Source organism: Cydia fagiglandana, chromosome 21, assembly GCF_963556715.1.
Source record: "Cydia fagiglandana chromosome 21, ilCydFagi1.1, whole genome shotgun sequence".
Classification (NCBI taxonomy): domain Eukaryota; kingdom Metazoa; phylum Arthropoda; class Insecta; order Lepidoptera; family Tortricidae; genus Cydia; species Cydia fagiglandana.
Window position 1 is genome coordinate 10,253,581 of NC_085952.1, and position 19,660 is coordinate 10,273,240.

At 39.9% G+C, this 19,660-nt stretch overlaps 1 protein-coding gene across 1 annotated transcript in view; it reads right to left on the reverse strand.

The window, feature by feature from the left end:
• The window catches only part of LOC134675273 (C-terminal-binding protein), a 107,436-nt gene that overhangs the window by 14,315 nt on the left and 73,461 nt on the right, over positions 1-19,660 (reverse strand). The window contains exons 4-9 of the mRNA XM_063533493.1: positions 12,727-12,785; positions 9,138-9,264; positions 4,331-4,445; positions 2,430-2,574; positions 797-928; positions 221-420 (exon numbers count right to left, since the gene is read on the reverse strand). Coding sequence (XP_063389563.1) covers positions 221-420; positions 797-928; positions 2,430-2,574; positions 4,331-4,445; positions 9,138-9,220 — 675 coding nt within the window. The 5' untranslated portion in view covers positions 9,221-9,264; positions 12,727-12,785. The remainder of the gene's footprint in view (positions 1-220; positions 421-796; positions 929-2,429; positions 2,575-4,330; positions 4,446-9,137; positions 9,265-12,726; positions 12,786-19,660) is intronic.

Here is a 19,660-nt window from a genome sequence, read left to right on the forward strand (position 1 = left end):
TGCAGTGTAAAACGGCTCGACCGCGACATTACGCGATTGGCGACTACAACGGCGGCAGCGGCAACCATAGGTGGGAACGAAAGCCCGATCGCTGTGTCTCGCTCCAACCCATGGTTGCCACCGCCGCCGTCGCCAGTCACGCAATGTCGCGGCCGTGCCGTAAACATCCACCATGAAATGTCGCTGCTGACTCAGCTTAGACAAACTCTAATATACGAACCTGCAGCGTGTAGACCCTGGTGAGTCCGAGCGACTTCTCGATGCCGTCGGGCAGGTAGGGGTCGTAGAAGATGACGTTGAAGCCGAAGGCCTTGGCCCGCAGCGCCACGGCGGAGCCGATACGGCCGAGGCCCACGATGCCCAGCGTGTCGCCGCGGATGCGCGCGCAGCCCGCTGCCGCTTCGCGGACTTGCTCCGGGCCTAGGAAACAACAAAACATTATTGCCTGCACCTCACCCCTCAAGTTACAGTTATAGACAACGTCAGACACCTAAGTTTCAACAGTTTCTGACTCTTCATACAATTTTGTATTGAACTGTAAATATGCTGTAAGATCGGCCCACCCTGTGCGGAATCTAAATCTCAAAGCCCAGGTTGTCTAGCCAAGATGAGGATATTCTCTGTAGGTACCTTGATGACTTACATTGATGGATTGTTTATTTAAATTCCAATCCTTAACTCCTCACAACTTATTTTACAATCTATGCTCAATGATGTCCTCTGTCTAACCCTTTTACTGCCCGTGGGTTCACGGCCCTGTTGTCTTAATGTAATGTATAGACAGAGTGTTTGTTACCTGTGAATTTCTTTCCATCCCGCACCATGATGGCGAGCCAGAAGGTCCGCCGGTATAAATTAAGTATGAGACACATCGTCGTGTCGGCCACCTCCTCCACGCCGTAGCCGGGCACATTACATACTGCTATTCCTGGAAACAACCATTCACACGTTCAAATCACGAATAAACTTAAACTAAGCCAAGATAGGGTGGACAGTGAAGACAATATTCAATGTATGACACATATGTAGAGGGTTGTGTAGAAATCACGCGAGGTGTTTTCGGCTACTTTTTGACCCCTCCTCCCCCTTGGTGATATTTGGTGAGGTTTTTGGCTACACAACCCTCCCCCACACAACCTCACGTGATTTTTTTTTAAATTTGTTATTCGACCTAAGTCTAAGATAAATAGTACTGTATATAGAAAATCTTATTTATTTTTCTATTTTCGTTATAAATAGACTCGCTATTTTGAAGTGCCGAGTAAATATTTATGTATGTGGTAGGTTTTTTTTTCTCAGTTTCGTTCACTGTAGAAAAATACACGTGAGGTCTCCTTATACCCTCAATCGACGTGATCTCTCGTGATTCTTTCGTGACCCCCCTCCCCCTATCGAACCTCGCGTGATTTGTACACAAGCCCTAGGAGATATTTACGGGGTCATTTGATTAAAGAGTGAAGTCCTCATCGAATTATCGACCGAACAACACCCACGGCCGAGATAAGAACTAGACACAATCAGTCATATGCTAATAGATAGCTCTGAACGCGACAGTCAAAATAAGTTGGAAGCTTCGGAGCAGACATGTGAAAGGTCACCCGTCATCAATATTCAGGCGGAAACAATGTCGGCGGGGTACTTGCGCCGCATTAATTATTTAGCTACTAGTCTAGTCAGACAGACGAGGCGCTAGAAAGTGGGTAAGGTTATTGAATTATTGATGAGTAGCCTGTTTTATATGATGACTTCGAAAAACGTTTAGGTCTAGCTTAACCCTAGACGTATTATGCGGACATAACAAATTTGAGATGTTTTTATATATCAAGGCTAGAATTTGGGAGTTCCCAAACTGTAAGCTGTGTCACCTAACTTGAAGGTGCAGCGAGACGTTGATTTTCTTGGTTTCTTACTTAAAAAACGTTTTTATTCCAAAAAGAGCTAAGGCGAACATAGAAATGTGCAGAGCTTAGCAGAACAGAATTTTTTCACCTCCACATTCACATAGGGGTATTCAGACTAGCATTATCGTCATTGTCAGCCTGTATCCGTTCATTGCTGGACAAAGCTCTTCAGGGCACGTAGGCCTAGACCTGTACAATCTAGTTCAGCTCTTCTAGAACTCGATTTATTTTTAGATTTCGGGACTATCAATCCCTGACGAATAGTATAACCCTAGTGCCTAGTTATAGCAGTGTATATAAGTAAACAAGTACGCTACCTAGTCCATTTTTTAACAAGCAGATACGTCTGCGAGCGATACTCCAAATTTTATATGAAAGGAAAAAAAGAAAGGAATGAAAGATTTGCGAGGTCCTGGTAGGCTGCCGTAGCTCAAATGGTTAAGAGTAACGCGCGGATTGCGGAGGTTGCGGGTTCAAGTCCTGCCGGAAGCGTTACTTTTCTATTTTTTCCTTTAAAATTTAAGTTACCTAGTTCCCCCGCCGCCTTGACATCAATGTTGTCGACGCCGGAGCCGATGCGCACGATGATGCGCAGCGCCTTGAACTTCTCCAGGTCCTCCTTGGTGAGGATGATGGTGTGCCACATGAGCGCACCCACCGCCTCGTTCAGCACCTACAATACAAAGGGGAGTTACAATATGCAAACCGGGAGATCAAGAATCGAGGTACAGAAGGGGTTTTCAAAATTACATAATTTTTTAAACGAAAAAGTTTAGAAATTTCTTAAGGGGTACTTTAGAAAATTTAAGCGTCCTTTGACCGTTCGGTTAGGTCTGTTTATGAACCTAATCTAATTTTCAGTCACCTTTTACCATTACTTGGCTCTATTCGGCTCGATAGACGTTTTAATCACGACTGTAACCCACAAATATGATAGTTATAGTTTGTCAAAGGACTCTCATTTCAATCATAGACAGAGAGAATCATACTATCTTTGTCTTACTAGCACCAAAAAGAAAAGGATGAGAATAGTTTTCCTGTTGGTTAGTGACTTACCAATTGGTTTGACCAACTTTAAGAGAGATCTCTATCTATTTTTCTCATAATCTATATATTGATTCACCAAAGCCGATGTGAATGGGATGAGCACACGACAGTATATACATGTATGTCGAAATGCTAGTTGGTTGTTATGATAGGATGTCACTCACACGATGGTCGATGGTTGATGTCATTCGTTTTGCACATTTCATTCACGCCAGCTTTGATGAAGCGATTGTATAGCGCGGACGAATGGACAACTTCCAGTCGTTAGGCTAGATAATACGATAAAAGCCTGGTATTTTTTTCCATTCGTCGCTTCTGAGTGCCTAAATAGAGCTTATTTCGTGCCGGCATCTTTTTGGTATTATCTATTTGGTTGCTAAACAACGACAATCCGGTAAACATATAACCAACACCGCAACACCCTATTAACATTATTATCAACCAACTCGGTTAAGTGGTAAATTTTCACTTGGTACATTAGTGAACCCTATTGATAAGTAAATCATGCATACTGCATGTAAGTAAATTGAAAGTCATCAACATTATGTATATTGAAAAATAATTACTGACCTACTGGCTCGTCATCTCAACCGTCCCAGCGTAGCAAACACAATGACAATAGGCTGAGCCAAACGCAAGCGCGGCCACAACGCAACCCAATATGCCTGGGGCAAGGCACATCTACACAGTCCGAGTAGCTTCGTTCGCTCGAGCCATACTCTGACCAGAGGGCCTACCGTGAATCACGTTCGACGTGTTGCCTCTCTGTCGCACTTGTAAATTCGTACGTAAGTGTGACAGGAGGCAACACGTCGAACGTGGTTCGCGTGGTAAGCCCTCTGTGTAGGATTAGCTATCTAACTTAACCATTTGGACGCCACACCTATCGTGTGCGGCGCGTCATCGTAAACCTTGTGGGAACGCACGATGGAGGGCTGTAGCCTCGAGCGTCAGTTAACATCTTTAGCGGTCATGGGGTTATAGTCCTCCTCATCGATTTCGGTGACGGCGACCTCAGCAATTACGGATTACGCCTGTTAGGGGCCCGAATGTGGCTGGCCAGGCCGAACTTGGTCTTAAAGACTCTTCTGCAGGCGTTACAATAGAGCTGGCCAGACGCGTTATACTGTATACGCGTAAGAGGGCTTCGGTCTCTCTTTACGTTGTTGGCGTTTGGCATCTAATGGCTCCTCTACACGATGGGTCAGCGCCGGCTACTCCAAGGAACGCAGCCATGCGTTAGAATGAGATAGCAATATCCCTTGCTCCCTCTAACGCATAAATGCGTCCCTTGGAGTAGCCGGCATTAGCCCATCGTGTAGAGGAGCCTTAAGATGTTGAGGCGGTTTTCCTCGCTTTCCCTTGAATGTGTTGAGACGTACCTTCTCGTGTATCTCGGAGGTGGACTGCGCGTCGCAGAACGCGACCGTCGCCACGTCCTTCAGTATCGGCATCTCGACGGTGCAGTCCCGTCCGTCTAACAACGCCACCAGCGGCCTGCAAATAGAACATGAAGCGTTTAAACATAAGTACTAATAAGCAATCTAGTATAGGATAACAGGAAGTATTTCTTCAAACGCTTTTGCGGTATAACTGACTAGGTACAGTGGCGTACAAAAGTGCATGGATAGGTGTCGACCGTAATGCCTCAATAAGGACTGTATCGTTTATTATAAATACAGATAAAACCTGGTCTAACTGTTGACGTGTGTATTATTTTGTATTACTATGTTCTTAAGGTATAATCTGGGGGTATTTTTAAGACATATCTGATATAAGAATGTTTTACATTTATTTTATTTTAGGGACTTTATGATGATTTTAATACCTTCTAGCAAATGTAATTCGGACAAGCCTATCGAGCTTAATTTGAGACTATTTCACCGATTCCTTAGTACGATTTAAAGAAACAAAAGGTTAATATGCTGCCAAAATATGCCATCTAAGTGTCCTTTTCATGATTGCTCAATTGAACATCCACAGAATAAATGTGGTGTATTTTATCTTTACATGAAAACGACTTTTTATGCAACATTTTGGATTCCCGTCAATTTCTGACGCCAGGGAAATGACGGAAACAGCTAAAAGAATCTACCGAAATCCAAAGCCTAACGGACATTCATGGCGTTGAACCATGGCTAGAACAGGTCGATAGAAACGCTCCATGATGGTTATATTGTATACCAAAGTCGGGGTTGTCGTAAGTAACATGCCATATTTTCAAAAAGGCCACCAAGCACAGATCCAAAACTTTTTTTCCAACTAAAAGAAATGATTAGACTATGCCCAGATGTTTCGCTTTACGAATCATATGTAATTGCTGTTTACATAGTACGATTTTTTTTGTGTAATACTTATCTTGTTCGCAAACCGTAAATTTTCTTGTAGTATTTGTCCGAAATCGTTGTAGTTACTCGGGAGGATTGGGTAAATATTGTCCAAACCATATGCTTTACGTGATCTCCCAGGACGAAATGTTACTTATTATTAAAGCACTAATTAAACTATATGTGTAATTTTTTAATAAAAACATAATACCAGAAAAAACGGCTAAGTAAAGTTGTATTTATAATAAACGATACAGTCCTTATTAACAACATCTCCATGCACTTTTGAACGCCAGTGTACCTTATGCTAATGCTAACGCCCATATTCTTGTAATTCCGTATATGTTTGTAGTCATTTCGTACTAATTATACATTTACGTCATAGAGTCATCTGCAATATGTTACTCTTCGAAGGCCGCAAAAATATCTGACCCGATCTTAACTGTAGAGCCATAAAAGCGTGTCACTTATTTTTACTGCCTTCGAAGAGTAACATATTATTGCAAGTGATTGTACACAATGTTACAAGTGTATAATTATGATTGAAAACATAAGTGATGTTAGATTATCAATATTATCATATATGTAGGTATAATAAATTTTTTTCTAAGCCAAAATACTTTTGCTCAGAACAATTCCAAGGCCTTTATATTGCAAAATACAATCCTTCGTATACAATCCTTGTGGTCTGAACCTTGACCTTGAAGGCAACTTCAATGAACACAGAATAACAGTTACGTTTTAAAAAGAAACTGTAAATAAATATGTACTGTTATCAATTAAAATCAGTTCTAAATTAAGAATTAAGGCGACGGTACATGATGCAACGCAAAATTTTCTGTGGAGATACCCTTTACAATTAAAAATAGAATTTCATCCCGTCTGACGTCTCCGCGTAGCAGTAAATCATCACAGACGCAATCCGAATGATAACAAACTGATCATGCCAACGCCGTCCCACATAAGGATACATTTTATCTAAATGCATATTCATATTCGGTGCTAAATCTACGCAAAGCACCACAAACTAAAGCTCACAAAAAGCATTATACAAAAATACGACCGGGAAATCTCATGATTAAATGATATAAACGTACATGTCCCGAAATCATTAGTAAATTGAATGAAAGCCAAATGCTTGACGAGCTAACGAATTTTAATGCTTTGGACGGCCGAGAGCAGACGAGGGCCGCAAGTTGAATGAATAGCATAATTAAACGACATGTATGTGACGTCAAATCGCCTTATTACCAGGGAAAAAGGTACAAAATAGTGAACGTAAGTTTGCCGTCGTCTGTATGTAGTGGTGCAGTGATTCACCGTATAATTATAACAGTAGCTGTAGTGTAATAGGTATGCAATACTACAAACTGTTTTGTCGGGTATATAAGGCGAAACAAATCGAATTACGCCCTACCGACTACCGTAGAAACTTCATACCAGGAAATGCATGTGTCGTAATTAGGGTTTGCACAACGGATCCGAAATGTATGGGAAGATCCGCGGATCCAGATCCGGATAATTTCATACATTTCGGATCCGGATTGCAAACCCTAGTCGTAATTATTACAAGATAAACCGTGGTAGGGGGATAAGGAGATACCTGCTCAGTGCTCAAATAGCTCAAGCAGCATTCTGACCTCTGATAATGAATTTTAATTAGTATTTAAGAGCTTGTTCATTATTAGTCGTCTTGATTAATTAGCACAGCTAATATCCTTTTCACTTTAAATGCACAGATATATAAACTATATTACAGAAAGATCATCGGCAGTGTTTAATTAAACACATGCCGTGGTAAAGTTTAACGTACGCGCGGATAACTGCAACAACAGCAAGCATTCATGAAATTATTATACAATACCCGAGGCAAAGGTCTCCGCTAACTTCGGGGCGTATAACTATGCAGGTGTGGGTTCGCATCGCTTGGCCAAGCACTGGCGAGTCGGTACATGCATGAAGTAGGGTAACGTGACTGAAATCCAGAGAGTATATCTTCTTCCTCGCGTAATCCCGGCATATTGCCACGGCTCATGGGAGCCTGGGGTCCGCTTGACAACTAATCCCAAGAATTGACGTAGGCACTAGTTTTTACAAAAGCGACTGCCATCTGACATTCTAACCCAGAGGGGAAACTAGGCCTTATTGGGGTTGTATATAATACGCAATTATTATAGTGATTGAAGAGTGCAGTTATATTAGTATATGCCACTAGTGTGTGTGTAGTGTAGTGAACTAGTGTTCACCGTAGCAATCGATTCTGTAAGCTATTGGATTGCCATAGTTCTAGCTCTCAAATATTTACCTACGCCCTTTTCCCTCTAAGCTTCATATTTTAATAACTGTTACGTGGTCGTTAGAGCACATGTTGGCCACTACGTAGCGTAATGAAATGCCAGTGGAAAGTTAGATTGTTTTGTTGAACTTATCCTTGTAGCGCAGGCCGCGCCAGTCAGACACTGCGTCATAAGTTGTATTATAATACTGTTTAATATGTTGATTCGGTTCCTATTAATACATGAATTAAGTTTAATTTGAATGTCGGTGACCGCGTCGCGGAGTCAAGGTCTGTTTGATACGTGTTATCGGACTAGGTGAGGTGTACTTGATTACGCTCTGTACAGACTACGTGATCAGACAGACTGCAAGATATGCATGAAATGAACCGGGTAAATCCTCTGTTGTTGTAGTGTAGTTCTGTTGTGTAACACTAACATACGGGAACAAGTATAATTTAATTTTAAAATCATATAGTTTGGTTTTAAATAGTGTTAGATTTACAGCTCAAAAGGCAATCGGAACCAATCGAGAAAAGTCAACCTAAGGTATTTTAGTTAAATAAAGAATTGAAATTGCCTTGTTTTTATTTATAATTCGATCTTAAGTAAGAGTCATACCCAAACGGACCCTACAACGGACTATTGACACAACAGTTATAGAGAACGGAGCCAAATTGAGTGGCAAATTAAATCGGCAAGCAAATACCAACTTGTCTGACGAGCCGAGAGAACTTGCCTAATCACGGCCTCCCCAGAACACCCCCGAATAATTAAAGCAAGCCAGTGCGATTAAACTAATAATTTAAACTTTCGTCATAGCGGAGAATTATTATTATTGCCGAGAGAAAGTTCAGGGAAACGAGAAAGTAATTCCGAGCGGGGGACGCTGAGTTTTCCAGAGTTGGAGGAAACTTTCGCCGGGGCAGACGAAAACAGATTTGGTTGCAAACAAAGAGGGGGGTAGGAGGGCGGGGCAACCCCTTCGGGCAAGTTTTGATGGAAACCAAATAGGATTAGCGCGGAAAAGAATAAGTTGAGTGAACCCAATAAGATGGACGGAGCTTTGTGGGAGCTGGCGCGTTTGTTGGACTTCGGGAGCTGGCGCTGCGTACAGAAACACGACCCATTGTGTAAACCTTAGAGGTAGAGTAGGCTACCTCTTGAGTTTACACTTTGAAAGATAATAGGACTTTCCAACAGATACTACTCAACGTGTGGAAGTTATTGAATTTTTAACGGTTTTTTATTTTTTACTGTTTCAGTAAAACTTTGCTGACAATACCTGTTTGTTCCTAATAGTTGGCCATAGAGACCATGGGACATTAAAATAATATAGGTAATTAAAGCTACATATTTTTAATCTGGATCAAGGTTAAAATAAGTGGTAAAGGATATCGTGTAAGGTATTAAGTGAAAGTGAAACTTTACTATGGTTTCATACTAACCTTACCGCCATGGCGCCAGCGCGATTGACCGCTGCTTTAACCATATTATAATTTTTCGTACTTCGAGACTCGGGATGAGATTTCGACGGCTCGGCGGCTTACAACTATGAAAGCAAAACTAAAATATATGTGGCTGACCTCGACTGCAGGGGTCCGTTGGCAATGGGCCCCCGCATGCTATCCATACGCGCTCTCTTTGGCAGCATCTTGCGTTTGTCCATTTAAAGCGGCAGAGCCGCTTTGACCACACTCCGCAGCGCGTCACCTGTAACACAACACACAACCATGTTAGTTTTCGTTAAAATCGCCCGTTGATTAGTAACAGGAAAATGCTCGTACAGTCGCCATCAGATATATCGGAGCGGTCAAGGCGCTCACAAATATCTGAATACGCCTCTATTGTCAAGGATTTAGTGCGTGTTTAGATATTGTGTACGCCTTGCCCGCTCCGATATATTTGATGGCAACTGTACATCTCGTCTCAATCCTTAATCGACACTTGATAATTAAGTAGCACCTGGGTCGATTCATTTCAATGCAACAAATTTAAAAAGTTTCCTTAAAAGTATAAGGGTTCCTTAATTGCCGTTGGAGACACAACCCTAAAAATACATGATAATCTTATGTCTTTATTCTTGTGTAAATGTTGTCTAGGCTTAATATCAAAAGGGCTATTCGACCTAGATCTTCATAAAATCTTATTCAATTAAGGCTGTGCTATGTGCCAAGAATCTTGGCCAAAGATGATACAATGGATTCATTATTTCCGACCCTATTTCAATGCCATTGACACAGTTTTGGTGTCCGCTCCTGTACGATAAACGCAGGGTTACCCGGTGCTCTAATGTTGGGATTTACTTCAACTTTATGGCTATTTGATAGCCGGTTTTGGCTAAACGCTTAGCCCCCGGTCATGCCACGGTATTGGCATGCGTGCCAATGATCCCAAGTTAGTGTTTGCGCGATTTAATAATGTAAGTTAATGGAAATTAGGAATATTATAGTATATACCGGGTGCTTCCTGTAACAGGAGCAATAAATTAAACTAAAGGCTCTACTCCTCAATTTTTCAGCAATTTTTAAAAATTATGAATCCTTTAGACTTCCTCTTTTTCATACAAAATAAATATTGCCTTCAATGTACGCTGACATCAGTGTGTTTGACGTTACTTGTCAAGTTGTCACGCTTTTAAATTAACAAAATTTGCAATACATTGCGTCTTAGAATAAACTTTAAAGTGTAATAAAAATCAAAACATGAGTTATTTTCAAAAGTTGCTGAACAAATGTTGGTCAGTTTGAGGAGTACAGCCTACAGTTTAATTTATTGCTCCTGTTACAGAAAACACACTGTATAACCTAATAAACTTGCGCGAATCTAACTTTCAAAGTACGTCACTGTTTCTCAGATATCATGACTGAATGATGACTCTTGTTGTATTTTCTATATTTAACGTTTGACCAGATTTTATCAAATACGATTAAGTACGTATTCGTAAGCTATACTATACGATATGTGATCAAGAACTACGATTGCATTAGATAATTAGAAATAATAAACGCGAACAAAATCGATCTATCGAATATAATTATTATGAATTGCTAGATTACATTTTAGTCAAGACCCAGGTTACTAACTCGTAGTTTTAATACCTATTGGTTTGGTTACCACATTAACGCTGACTTAAGTTGCTTGGATTCTTGTAAGGTTTTAGCAAATTTTCTGTTTGCAAGTTTTGAGAGCAAATGGTATTTTAATTACACGATCGACAGTTTCGACAACAGAAATTCATTCAAAAAGTCGTAAGATTTTGAGTTGTTTCCAAAAGTGTATAAAAGTGAAGACAGGAGAGATATATTTATGTCAGAAACGGGTGCGTTTATATATGTTTACGCCGTCACTCGATAATAACGGCCAAGCTTCGACAGGCGTAGGCGGAGTCACTAGAGTAGGAGAAATTTCCCATTTCGCAGTGTGCCACTATGCCAAATAGGGATGCCATTGTATACGAGTCTGGAAGTTTATGAGGAATGCGTTTGGATTTATGGACTGTTCTAATTTGAAATTAAAATTAAACTGAAAACGGGACTTCCAATATTTCATTATACAATTTGTGTGTGTACCTATAAGCTTGGGTAAGTTCTTGCACTCCTGCGTCATCAATGTATTTTGATTTTTAGGGTGATTTAGAGGAGGCGATTGCATTGAACGAAAAAATTGATGAGACAACAGGTCAGTGAAAACAAATAAATAATAATAAATATCTAAAGAAGTTATTTTCCAACGAAGAACAAATCATAAAAAAATTGTATTTTACAGAGGAAGTTCGCCTCCGTACGGCCGATATTATGGATCTACAGAAGGCATTAAGCGAGGAACAGATTAACTAGCACAAACTGAGCGTCGCACTAGGTATGTTTTTAAGGTTCCGTACCCAAAGGGTAAAACGGGACCCTATTACTAAGACTCCGCTGTCCGTCCGTCTGTCACCAGGCTGTATCTCATGAACCGTGATAGCTAGGTAGTTGAAATTTTCACAGATGATGCCGCTATAACAACAAACACTACAAACAGAATAAAATAAAGATTTAAGTGGGGCTCCCATACAACAAACGTGATTTTTGACCGAAATTAAGCAACGTCGGGCGGGGTCAGTACTTGGATGGGTGACCGTATTTTATTGTGCCGTTTTTTGCATTATGGTACGGAACCCTTCGTGCGCGAGTCCGACTCGCACTTGCCCGGTTTTTTTTAAAGTTATTTCCTTATTTCATTTGAATGTTAACATATTTAATTTATGTTTAATCTAACTTCGTAGTCGTTCATAGCATGAATTACATTGAACTAAACAAAGTCAGGGGAACCTTCATCTTATAATTTGACAACTTAAAATTTTCGTAATTTGTTTAGATAAATTTTTACACAAGTTACTTAGCAAACATGTATGACATTGATATGCGCAATATTATTTACCGTTGTGCAACTATTTGCGCATCTCGCTACAACCGTACTGAGATGAATTACATTAATGAGAAATTAAGAATATGACGAAGTGCCGTTAAACAGAAGTAACAGTTATTCAATGAGGAGTAAACAATAAAAGTCATATCATTAATGAGTTATGCGGGGTTCAGCTCGCGTGTTCTAGTCACGTTTCTCAGTTTGAATTGTTACGATTTCAAGGAAATGGTTTCGTTCATCAATAATATAAAGTTGTGACACTGACATTGACGCTGATAGAGTCAGACCAAACTAAGTTGGCAGCGATTTTGATAGAACAGTGTGAAAATACTTCTATGAAATTATGACGTTTACTTAACACTTGCACTGTCTGTGCTATCAAAATCGCTGCCAGCTTAGCTTGGTCTGACTAGACGGATTTCGAATATTGCAGGCAAGTCCCATAGCGCGAGTAGCAAGTTGGGGATTTTATACACATACATAAAACTTCTTTCAAATTGATAATAGCTGCATTAACTTATCGTCTTTACGTCAAAATAATGAACATGAGATATAGCATGACCTTTAGTCAAGTACGGAACTTAATAAAATGTGGCTTTCCATCACAGAAGGGTATTTACGCTTTATGTGCAATAAGAGCCTTTCTATCAGAAATTTATAACAGAAATTGTGATAGAAACGTGCTTTTTGCACATGAATCATAAGGACCCTTCTCTGTGGAAAGCCACAAACGTTACGTAGGAACCATTAAGGATGGCTACTCACTATAAAGTCATTAGGGGCGTTGGCAAGCCGCTCTGTCGATCTTACGGCGCATAGTTTACCTAGGGCAAAAAGAAGGCTTGTTGAGTAATTATTCTTATGATACAATACAAATAAATAAGTAACTACTAAACATATAGCTGAAGTTCTTAAGCAATCAAATAAGGTTGAACGTTAAACATATTGGAAGATATATTATGTACTCGAATTAGGCGGGGTGTTTAAAAATACCCTTTACATCTTCATACACGTTGACATGCTACTTAGATTCATCGGTCATAAAGTAAATTCTAGCAGGCGTGTCTCACTCCGCGATTTCGTCGGTTTGCTACAGGTAGCTAAAAGTACATCCGTTCGGCCCCAATTTTGGGGTTTGCCATAAGCCGCGCGTGGCGCTGTCGCCACCTAGCGGCCATATCTGTGCTGATCGTAACAGACGCGTTTTGTTAGAGAGTGAGTCTTCTGTACTTAGTACTATTATTTATTCTGTGATTCTAGTACGGATTCCGTAAGTAGTGACATTATAGTGAAAACTAGTGACAGAGAGTAGAGGCTTTCGTCAAACTTTTATTAAGTACCTATTAGTTACTTTGTCAAAAAGCTAAAGCGTTTTAAATGTTCTAATGATGTCAGGGCTAAATTAAATCTCAAAAACACACAGCTCGAGTAGTAAAGTTGACGTCAAATACATATATGTATTGCGAACAGATAAAAATATACGCACGCATTATTTGGCGTGCCTACATCTTTTTCCCTAAAAATAATAAACCTTGAAATATCGAATACAAGTACAAATAGGTCAATAGAGGTCGGTGGGTTAAGAGTGGGCCGCATGCTCAAGGGCGCGACCTCCGGCGAGACGCAGCTTGCATCTAAGCTAAGGGCCAGTAGGCGTCTATCGTGGGCTCTTGGAATAGTAAATAGGTCAGCGTGAAGTCGCAGAGACACCAGCAACAACAGCGCTTTTAATTTTGGGTAACATTCCATTTCCAACGACAGCTGCAATACTGTCAATTTTCCTATGGAAATTGACAATGAAAGCGACGCGTTCAGTACCGGTAGTGCAGCTGCGGTAAGAAATGGAATGTTACCATTTGTTTTATGCTGCATCTCATTCACCAGCACCTCCTAGGGTTCACCGGGCTGCGATTTTTCTACCCTAGCGCTAGTCAAGGTGAAAATTAGACTAGCCCAGGACCGGGATACGTGGCGTACACGAAGAGAGGCCTATGCTCAGGAAGTCAGCATATCATAGGTAAAGTATTTAAGTTACTCTATGTGTGAAAACATTGTACAAACCCATGGCCCCTCACATCCCCGACGACTTTGCAAATATTCCAGTCTCATTGTCCACCCAAACTTCAATCCATAGACCGTTCTACTGTTCAATGTTCCGCCCAATATACACAAAGCCTGCCTCACAATCACAGAAATATCGATCATAGACCGGCTAGTTCCAAGACCTGCATTGTGTAGTGCTAGTGTTGTTACGTCGTATCGTTTGCCATTGACCTTGCCCCGCGTTCAAGGTGGAATAAATCAAAGTAAATACCGATGGAAGTCTTTTATATTTAGATCGGTACCATTTTTATTGAACGCACGTGCGATTTCGTTGGCGTTTCGATCGTGGGAAAATTATATTTATTTGAGATGCAAATTTTAGGCGATCACCTTGGATTTTCTTCTTGATAGTATACAAGAAAATATGACATCAGTTGCTAAGCAGAATAATTCTTAGACACGTATAAATTTAACTGTACCCGCGACGGGTAAGTAAAAGCTAGTCAAGAATAATATCACATTCAAAGCCCTTAGAATAACTTCACTTAAAACAATAATCCCAAAAGTAATTGGAACCATCTTTATTAATCAAGTCTCAGTAGTGCGCGCTTCGTCCTCGAGACAATTGCTACGCGGACACTAAAAGTCGTATAAGCGTGAGATATATAACGACTATACCACGTTTCGGCTTCACGAGATATTAATATTAGCAGACTTTAAAGCCGAACTGGAGCGAACTGTTGCTAAGCCGTTATAGTAATTAGTTTAGCTCCAAAGACTGAATTAAGAGCAATTTTATACATATTTTAGTTGATTGGATATGTCAAGCCGTTTGATTAGCAACGATTACTCGAGATATCTATATTCTTGGTTAAGTAGCCACCTAATAAGCATACCATTTAAGTGTACCTATAATATATCTGTTTGCCTGACATTCGTCTAACGAGACTTACGTACGTGCGTTTCTACTTTACGAGAAAAACATTAAAAAATGAATGGTTATTTATAAAGCTTGTTTATAAGAAAGTACCAATTGAGTTACGCTAACGTAGGTTTCACTTATGGCAGGCGTGGCTCACTCCGCGGTTTCGTCACTTTGCTACAGGTAGCTAAAAGTACATCCGTTCGACTCCAATTTTGGGGTTTGCCATAAGCTGCGCGTGGCGCTATCGCCACCTAGCGGCCATATCTGTGATTTGTTAGAGAGTGAGTCTTCTGTACCTAGTACTATTATTTATTCTGTGCTTATGGTTGGAATAGGCCCATTATTGATACAAGATATATAAACCTTATACTTAAACAAACAATAACATTAAGCAGGTGGTAATACGCTGCGGGCGCCGCTAGCCATATCATAAATAAGACAATACACTATGCATATGCTGGTTATCACGATATTGGACTTGTATATAAAGTAGGCATTGTCTACGTGTTATCAAAACAAATGTAGCTTATCACGACAACGGGCCTTTCCTCAGTATCGGGGGACCTACCGCGAACCACGTTCGACGTGTTGCCTCCCTGTCATACTTACGTACGAATTTACAAGTGCGACAGAGAAACAAGGTTCGCGGTAGGCCCGCAGGAGTAGGACACTGCCACTAGGTACGTACTGTAGTTGGCGGCATACAATAAATAATAGTACTACCCTACAGAAACTTCCTACAAAACCGAAGTTTGACAGCGGTTCAGGGTCGAATCATGCCGTCCCTTTCTACTATATGGCACTATCCCTTTCGGCTATTTAGGGTTGTCGAAATTCAAGCCATTATCTTATCTGTGGTCGTGCACGCAAGAGGACGTCATGTTGTGTCAACCCTCATAATTGCTCGGAGCAATGCTGAGCCGAACGGAGCCGAGTTTGCCCGATGTCAGGAGTTTCACACTCGACTAACAATCTAACCATCGACGGACGTGTTACAATTTTGTAATACGGTTTATGATTTATTATAAACTGTTTTCTGATTAAACTCCGGATGTGTAAACTTTTATACCGCAGCATAATTCATTCACGGATAAAACATATAATTACTTGAAGATGTAATCCGTATTCAGTGTAATAAAATTAAGCAGGTGCTACTGGTAAACAAAAGCCGTTATCATAATTTATGTTGCTATAACAAAAAGAGATATTTCTTCAGTAGACACTACGTAAGTAGTTTTAAAGTTTCATACGACATTTATCTTTCTATGAAACTTTAAAACTACTTACTTAACATTATCATTGCTAAATGATATAGCCCGTATTCAGTGTTCAGTGTAATAATGAAAGCAGGTGACAACGCTATTACGCGGGGATACCCATTATACCTTTCCTCAGTAGACAACATGTAGGTTGTAGCCTATAGAAAGAAAAAAGATGTTTATACATAATTACATATGTGTATGAAACTAATACATCAGCTCAACTAATTTATGTTTATAACTTCATAACTATAAGATATAATCCGTATTCAGTGTAATAAGACTAATAAGTATAGCAGGTGGCCACGCTACGGCGCGAGGCACAGCCATTATCATAACACATGTTGCTTATCACGGCATTGACTTGTAAATCAGTCGGCAGCCGAGCGTCGACGGGGCGGGACGCGTCGTCGGCAGTGGAACACTATACGAAACTATTGGTACAATTTGAGAGGTATAAGTAACGAATACAGGCATACCTCGACGGCGTTGGAGGGATGACCTCGACGATTTGACAGGAACTGGTGGGAGACGAGTCAAGACCGGGATACGCGGAAAGGGAGGAGGGAGGCCTTTGCCCAGCAGTGGGACACTCTAGGCTCATATAAATAAATAAGATGTGTTATTATTGTACGATTTGGATATGGAGCCGATGACCGAGGAACGGACTGTACAGTCACCTGCAATAATATGTTACACAACGAAGGCCGCAAAAATATCTGACACGATCTTAATTGTAGAGCCATAAGAGCATGTCACATATATTTGCAGCCTTCGAACATACTCGTATTATTGCAGGTGACTGTACACGAAATTAGTAGTTACATGTGTGCGAGTGCGCAAGTCACACAACGTTAATAAATTATTTGATAAAGATCTATGTCTGTTAGTGCCTATTATAGACATCCTAAATTGAGTCGTTATGACTTATGACCGATTGGCACAGTTATTTTTATTTATTTAAAGTCATTGATATAATGTAGAATAGTTTTCTTTTGTTTATTAAGAATAGTTGCTCCAATAAAAAGCGAGAAGTTTTGGCCACTATTCTGTGTTTATTTTCCGGATTATTACCGTTTTTCTACATCACTATAAATAAATATATTAGTATTATATATTAGCTATGTCACAATGGTTTTAAGTTTCGTTTTAATAATAACTTCAGTGGAACCATGAACCAACCAGCAGTAGACAATAAAATCTTTCCATTCATACATACAACAATCATTAAAAGAAACTTAATTTGTAAAACAAATCTTATACCCTGCCTACTTGAAACAGAGTTTAAGTAGCTAGTTAGAAATGACGACAGCTACTGCTAGTGTTATAATGACAGCGTGGCGTGCGTAAACACGTTCTGGCGATTGTCATTTGTCGACCCATGTAGCCGTGACAAGTGTTACCATTACCAGCGGTGTCGTGAGAAAACCACACCAGTCTTCATTAGATAAAATACTTGAAACTGACAACTGTTACGTATTTATGGGTACCTATTGTGAAACAATCGCGCTTTTTAGACTAGTTTATGTACCTAACATTAAGCAGGTATTGAATTGTTTTCTATACAAGAAACAATATTTAATTGAAAACCCACAATGCAAATACGACGAAAAATGTATAAATATCTAATTATAACTGCCAGAGAAGCTCTGTTGGTTTCATTGATTATACCTCTAGGGCGCCCACGAATCAAAACTTGCCAAGACATGTGCGATTTTTATTTGTTAAAATAGGTACAGTCAACGGTAAAAATATGGGTGTACAAATCATTTCAAAAATATGTCCCATAACTCTTATGTCAATGAATTAAGAACTATGGGACATATTTTTGAGTAAGTTGTCTACACCCATATTTTTACCGTTGATTGTACAATGGGTATCTTCTTGGGTCGTCCCATTCGTTTTTCGTCAAGTTCTTAAATTAGTCCTATTCTACTTTCGTCACTCATTCTACATTGAAAGCCACCGACGATTGTGACGAATGTAGAATGAGTGACGAAAGCAGTATTGGACTAATTTAAGAACTTGACGAAAAACGATTGGGACGACCCAAGACGATACCGTACAATGTAACGTGAGGCCTTTATAAGTCTCTGCGCGACTAGAGGGTATAGGCCTCACATGGCTTATAATAGTTATGTATAATAAAGAGGTACAGTCGAAGAAAAAAACGTGCCCCCTAGTTTGACATCGAAACCAGATGGCGCTGTGCTGCGCCATCTCGTTTACCTGTCAAATTCGAAGCACGAAATTGTCTTAGATCAGCGGTTGGCAACAAGCGGCCCGCGGGCCGCATGGGGCCCGCGAACCTCTCACTTGCGGCCCGCGAGCCTCCCTGGCTATTTTGTATGTAATATTGACAAATGACAATGTCTGATAAAGTCATAAATATTAACAAAGTGCGGCCCGCGTCAACTTCGGTAACTACTATTTGGCCCTTGGGTGCTAAAAGGTTGCCGATCGCTGTCTTAGATTTTAGGCATCACACTCAATCAATGTATCTTTGGTCATAATATTTATAATCTAAACTAAACCGACCGGCGTTCCTTGCAGACACTACCTAATTATTGACAGGTAGTTTTAAGAACTTAGCAAAATACCACATTGCAAAGTAAGTACAGTCAGCAACAGAAGTTGCTAAGCGTGCCAGGTGTTCAAAATGACCTTGACTCGACTTTATTGTTAAGAAAATAAGAGCCGCAACTTCTGCTGCTGACTGTACGAATTTTCTTAATTTTCTGAAGTTTATTCGCTTAAACTAATAACGCATAGACAGATAGTCCCCATACGGCTAACCTGCCAAAAGTGAAGCCGAAACACGATCGATGTGTGCGTGGAACGCTCGTGTTTCACGCTCAGCAAACACACACATATATACAAAATATTCATTTACTTCTCTCAAAGTAGAGGAATTTTAACAACATCCACACTTGGTTATTCATAATTTGGAAGTGTGTAGATTCGATTTTGTAGCAAAAGCTATTTGTTTATTTCGGGATTTGTTGCATTTCTGTACTTTGTGAAATAAGGATTAAATAAATAGCTGATAAGTTTTTACTATTTTTATTTATTTAACAAATGTGCATAAAATAATAAGAATAAATTTAAATAGGACAGAGCATATTCGACTGTGTTTAGTCCATTTCCAATGTTTCCATATTGCGTCATTCCGATCAGTCAGAAAACTGAAACGAACATGACACAAAATAAAAATAAGAGAAAAGTAAATACTTACCTAAATAATTAACTTAATTATAATTTTCTATAATTATACAATGAAATTTAATTGAGCGTATTTATTTTAGAATGTAGACGCCATGTCCCATTTGGAGGAAAAAATATTCACTACACTGGCAACATTTAGAAGAAATGGCGGCTGACGAAAATTTGGATCTTTGTATTTACGATTATGTAAAAATATCACATTAATCTCGATCCTTACGCGTGAAATGCAATATCAGGCGGTTTGTTT